The sequence below is a fragment of the Propithecus coquereli genome, unplaced genomic scaffold (genome assembly GCF_000956105.1).
Source record: "Propithecus coquereli isolate 6110/MARCELLA unplaced genomic scaffold, Pcoq_1.0 Scaffold5, whole genome shotgun sequence".
Classification (NCBI taxonomy): domain Eukaryota; kingdom Metazoa; phylum Chordata; class Mammalia; order Primates; family Indriidae; genus Propithecus; species Propithecus coquereli.
In genome coordinates this window covers 13,825,687-13,831,878 of record NW_012150840.1, presented here as the reverse complement: position 1 = coordinate 13,831,878, position 6,192 = coordinate 13,825,687, and the positions used below count along the sequence as shown (strand labels likewise).

At 42.6% G+C, this 6,192-nt stretch overlaps 1 protein-coding gene across 1 annotated transcript in view; it reads right to left on the bottom strand.

Moving 5' to 3' along the window:
• Positions 1-2,384: 2,384 nt before the first annotated feature.
• Positions 2,385-6,192, bottom strand: part of LOC105819890 (acyl-coenzyme A thioesterase 1-like) — an 11,971-nt gene continuing 8,163 nt past the window's right edge. The window contains exons 4-6 of the mRNA XM_012656236.1: positions 3,453-3,478; position 3,285; positions 2,385-3,134 (exon numbers count right to left, since the gene is read on the bottom strand). Coding sequence (XP_012511690.1) covers positions 2,529-3,134; position 3,285; positions 3,453-3,478 — 633 coding nt within the window. The 3' untranslated portion in view covers positions 2,385-2,528. The remainder of the gene's footprint in view (positions 3,135-3,284; positions 3,286-3,452; positions 3,479-6,192) is intronic.

Below are 6,192 nucleotides of genomic sequence, written 5' to 3'. Positions count from 1 at the left end.
AGTGTTGGGTAGAACTGGTCTTGGAGTCACAGCAGGTTGTTTTAGCAGCCATTACATAAAACTGGTTTCAGGTTACAACAGGCAGTTTCAGCAGCCAGGCTTGCAGAGAACTACATTCTTGGAGCAATGTTGTATGCCCTGAGTGCTTTTTTCCCTTGGCCCCTTAACTCTGTTTAGTTGTAGACAACAAGAATGACCCCATTTGTATGATCAACTTTCTCAACGGGAAAATCACATATACATTGTTAATAATCAAGAGAAGGGGCATAGGAATTGTGGGTCTAGTTATCATTCATATTCCTCCTCCAAAACCGTACTGCTGAATCAAGGCCAGGGCTTCAGCATGGTTCCAGATCTACTCTTTTATATATTTCTAACAGATGGTGCCTTGAAACATGCACCAATCCCACCAAATCTAGGAATTCTTTCTTTTGTTGTTGTTTTAAAGACAGAATCTTGCTCTGTTGTCCAGGCTGGAATGCAGTAGTGCAATCATACCTCACTGCAGCCTTGAACTCATGGGCTGAAGCGATCTTCCTGCCTTAGACTCACACACCCCACTGCCATGCCCAGATGCCCAGTTAATATTTTTTAAATTTTTTGTAGAGACGATCTCTCACTTTTGCCCAGGTTGGCCTCAAATACCTAGCCTCAAGCAATTTTTCCACCTTGGCTTCCTAAAGTGCTGGGATTACAGGCGTGAGCCACTGCACCCGGCCATGATCCAAGAAATATTGAAAGCTTATGTGGGTAAAAGAAGAGCCATTTCCTTTTCCTGTGGCTGGGGCTACTGTCTTGCAGACAGCCTGGACAGGCTTTAGGGAATTCATGATGTACCTGAAATCACACAACACTGTGTGCAACTATGAACATACACAAATGTACATTCTACTGGGTTGATTGCAAAGTGGCAGAAATCAATGGACAAATGGCTCTGTGCCCAAGTAAAATGAAGAATCATAGATATAAGGAAAGCAGCTTAGCAAAGGGAGAAGACCCTGGACTTGGGGATACTAAGCCCCAGCTGTACATTTGCTATGCAAAGAACTTATCCGACACTCGGTTTCTTCATCTAGAAAATGAAGATGACACCTGCCTCACAGACTGATAGGGATTAAGTGACAAGCACATGGTGATGTAGAAATAAAGCTGACAAAACAAAAAGACCACAGTACTGTTTTTGAGTTCAGGGGAAAACATATGTTAGGAATTGCTTTAATAAAGAAAATTGAGGAAACAGAACATGATAATCATAAATTAAGGTATTTTCCTTTAAATATAGTTAGGTTTATGAAAAATTAAGCTTACTGTGCAACTATTTGTACCAAGTGATAAAAATATACATTCATTTTTTAGAGACAGAGTTTCACTATGTTGTCCAGGCTGGACTTGAACTCTGGGGCTCAAGCAATCCCCTTTACTCAGTCTTCTGAGTAGCTGGGATGACAGCTGCAAGCTATGATGTCCAGCTCAAATGTACAAATATTAAATCGTCATTTATTTTCACATTTAGTGTTTTTTTTCTGAGATAGAGTCTCACTCTGTTGCCGAGGCTAGAATGCCATGATGTCAGCCGAGCTCACAGCAATCTCTAACTCCTGGGCTCAAGCAATCCTCCTGCCTCAGCCTCCGAGTAGCTGGGACTACAGGCATGCACCACCATGCCCAGCTAATTTTTTCTATATATTTTTAGTTGTCTGGCTAATTTCTTTCTATTTTTAGTAGAGACGGGGTCTCACTCTTGCTCAGGCTGGTCTCGAACTCCTGACCTCGAGCGATCCTCCCGCCTCGGCCTCCAGAGTGCTAGGATTACAGGCGTGAGCCACCGCGCCTGGCCTTATTTTCATATTTATCATGGTTTAAATCACTCATGAAATTCATCTAAAAAATGTTTTATCAGCTTTTGAAACAACTAAATCACAAGGGTCTATATGTATAAAAAGGAACATAAAATTTATTAATACTAAGAGAATCCTTATTCATCCAAGCAGAAGATACCTAAGAACTAAAAATGTATTTGTTTTGAAAATTTTTAGCGGTTTTATATCTAACTAGTAATCAGTCTATAGCTAAGATGTTAACTTCCATTTATAAAGGAGAGACAAATCTGATATTATTTTTTGATACTATATGCCTTTCCTCCATAGTAGGTAATCATTGCCTTACTAATCGGTCATTCAGCAATAAATATTGATCTCCCATTATGGACCAGGCACTGTTAATTGGTGTGACACATTTTTCCTTTCAGAGCTAAAGCCTTATCGGTTAAGCGTTATGAGATAGCAAGAGGTATGCTTTTTCCACCTCTTGTGTTTTCTGCAGAATCACTCCCCTCCCAAACCAATAAAGTCTACAGTTTATAACAATCTTAAAAACTCATTCTCACTGGTAACTTCATTTTAATAGTGAAGGGAGAAAAACTCTAAGTAGTTATTAAAAAGAAAAAAGGAATATACATACACACACCAACTGTGGAAGCTATTCCTGGGAGAGGTTAGCATCAGAGATGTCACACAATCAAATAAAAATTACAGTTTTGCTGCGACTGTCCCCTCTTTACCACCCAAGTGTTTGTGGAAGAAAGTCTGGAGTTGTTCCCAAGCATCCAGCTGGGCCATGGCATGAGCCCTGGGCTCCCCTCCCCAGATGACAGGACCGCCCACCAAGGTGTGCAGGGAAGCCCGGCACAAGGGGAAGTAAGGAGGCTCAATATAGTGCCCTGCCCCTGGGTAACAGATGATCTGGGGCTTTTCCCTCCCATGGGCCTCTAAGCGTTTAGAGGCCTCTTGAGCATAGAACTCACTCTTCCAGTTGTGGTCATCCTGACCTACAAGGAACAGGAAGGTGCTCTCAGCTCTTTCCACAGGAATGAAGCTCTTCTGGTCAGGTCCTTCCAAAGGGCTGTTCAGGACATCCACAATGTCTGCAAAACCATCTTTGGTCACCTTCATTCGATTTTTGTTAACGCCCACAGGGGGCAAGGTGTTGCCCTTGTAGTGTAAGGCTCCCCCGACATTGGCCACAGAGCCATTGATTATGACAGCAGCCGTGATGCCCTTCAGGAAAGAGGCCATGGAAAGGCAGAGTTCACCCCCTTTGGAAATTCCAAGCAGCCCGACTCCTGGACCCTTTACCTGGGAAAGGAACAGGGGCACAAGAAGAAGAATGAGACAACAGACAGTGTAGCATGGTGAGTCGTGTCCACCCTTGAAAGTCAGGTGAACCTGAGCCTGAATCTAGGCTCCACCATTTACCCAGTTTGTAACCTTGGGAAATTTACTTACCCTTCCCCTCTATGTCCTCCTTTCCACAATTTCTCCATCACCATTCTTGGCAACAACCATGTGGATCATCTATCAATTACTTTGGCTGCTCAGTTCCTTGACTTCCTATCTCTAATGATCTTTTTCTGTATCCCACCTGAGCCATCATTCCCATTGTCATTACTAAACTGAGGCATCATCAATATGTACATCATCTCCAAAATGTCAGCTTCAAGCATTCCACTCTCAGATCACCATCTTCAATACTTTCAGTTCAGCCATTCTGGTAACACCTGTGTCCACCTCCTTGAGACCCTGGCTACCACTTTTTCATACTCAGTATCTCTCTCATGTTCTCACTTCCCACCTCCTCCAGCTTAGATTTCATGCTTCATCGGTATCATCACTCCATTGCAAACTTTGATCATACAGGTGTGAAAAAATGCAAACTCTGGTTAAATCTACCTATTCACTTCCTCCAGGCCTGCATTCGTGCAAATGAACATTGCTGGAGGAAAAAATACACATTTGTGCTAACGGATCTTACTTTCATTTCATGACCACAAATTTCAAATAAGCATCCCCAGTGCCCATCAATCCTGCCACACTTCACTGGTATGTTCGCTTTTCACTTCTCTAAAAGACTGTTTCACACCTTCTCCTATCTTCTCCCATTAACCCCCACTTTCCCCTTTACTTTCAGCTCCTCATGCTTTTTTTTGTTGTTATGGATGTGGTCTCGCTCTGTTGCCCAGTGGTGTGATCATCAGTTCTTCCTCCTTTATTGAGATGACAATAGACACTATTTGGTAGGAACTTCTCATTTTCTCACTGTAAAATCTATCCATTTCCACATGAACTCAAACTCTCTGCCTTCCATCCTGTTTCCAAAGAAGCATCTGACATAAATTTGTTGAATATAGTTGCTGCCTCAGCATCTATTTTTAAGTCCAACATAAGTTATTGGAAACCCAGTTGTACCCTGTCATCTTTGGCCTACTGAAAACTTCCCCTGTGTGTGGTTGTCTGTGATACAGCCTACTTGTTCCTCATCCCACTGACCCCAAACCCAACATACCTCACAGCTGCTGACCACATTGAAACCTAAAGACCAACACCAGACTCATGTAAATAAATTCTCTACCTTGTGCGTGTTTTCTATAAACTAGCCAATCCACCCCCCACCCCCCCAACCCCTGCTTGGGTAACACCTTCAGCCCCAATAAAGCCCTTGGCCCATAGGTCCGCTTTCTCTCTCTCACTCCCCACCCCCTAGTTGAATGTGCGTGTCCCACACAGTTCCCCTCTTCCTGGTGGCCCTGTGAAGCATACTGTCCTCTTTTGTCTGGATCTGTAAGTAATGAACTGCTTCTGTTATTTCATAGGTTTTGTTGTGCTGCTTCCTCTGTGTCTCCTGACCCACATACCTAACGTCTTTCCAGGTCAGGGCTATCCTATAGAGTGGCTATCTTGGTAGGAACCAACTGGCCACAGGTCAGATAAGCGTCCCGAGAGCATTAAACAAGTATAAACAAGTTTCCTCTAAGGACATTTGGTCAGATGTCATACACTTAAGCATTAGGCCGTCATCTGCCAGCACAAAAAATACCCCATGAAAGGCACACTGCTAACAGCCACATCAGAGTCTCTTGGAGCCCCATCGGGGCAGGGCTGGAGTTTACTGCCATTCTCCTAACAGAGACCTCAAGATATAATTAAGAAGAAAAAAATAAACATATTTCTGTTTTTAACAAAGGCCACCCCTCTACTTGTACTTGGGATCCCATTCTCTAGGACTTCACTCCTGTAATTACTTCCCCCCTCTCTGCCTTGCTAGCTTTCTTCCCTGCTGGCTTGTTGCCATCAGTGTACATCCACGCCCTAGCATCTCTTACGGTTTACTGGCAATTATTTAGCCCCATCTACTCTAGTTACAGCCCTAGTTCTCTACTCCCTTTCACAGCAACATCTGTGGGAAAAGCTGTCTGTAGCTGCTCTCTTTCTTAGCTCCATTCTCTACTCCATCTCCTCCAGGGTAGTTAGGGTTTGCACCACTCCACAAGGACTGCTCTTGTCCCGGTTAACAGTGCCCTCTATGTTATAAACAAATGTCACTTGATTGACCTCTCAAATGAAGTCTCTTTTTTTTCTTGTGGCTTCTGCAATAGCACCCTTGACTGGTTTCAACTATGTATTCCTCACAAAAGTACTAGGAATTAAATGCTATTATCATCCCCATTTTTCAAAGAGATAGAGGTCCCAAGTCACGAAGCTAGTAATTGGCAAAATCAAAACTCTAATTTACTTATTTTCTATATATAGCTAATGCTGGTTATACTACAGTACACTCTATCACCTTTTGCTTTTCTTTTCTTTTAGAAACAGAGTCCCCAGCTATAGTGCAGTGGCTATTCACAGGCATAATCACAGCTCACCACAGCCTTGAACTCCTGGGCTCCTGATCCTCCTGCCTCAGTCTCCCAAATAGCTGGGACTATAGGCTCACATTACTGTATCCAACTCTCCTATCACCTTTTCGAAGAGCTTCAATGCTTCTATCCACCTTAAGCTCTGATTGAATTATATAATAAGCTAGATTTATCTTCTCATCCCCTGATATGCTGAGTCTAGAACCCTCAAGACATTTCTTAGTATCCAGGTTCTCTGGCTGCCACATTCCTTCTTTAAAACTTAATAAAAAAAAAACAAACCTTAATCATCTGCACAGGACAGGAGGTACAGGGGAGAGAGGATTGTTAAATGCTTAAACTGGCACCTTCTACAGATAGTGATTACCTTCTTCTTTCCTTTTACTTCCTATGTCAAACCCAGGGTTCTTAAATGTGGGCTCATTATGAAATACTATAACATACTGGAATTTAAAATACCAGAATAACAACTAAGAACATCTTTTTTTTTTTTTTTTTTT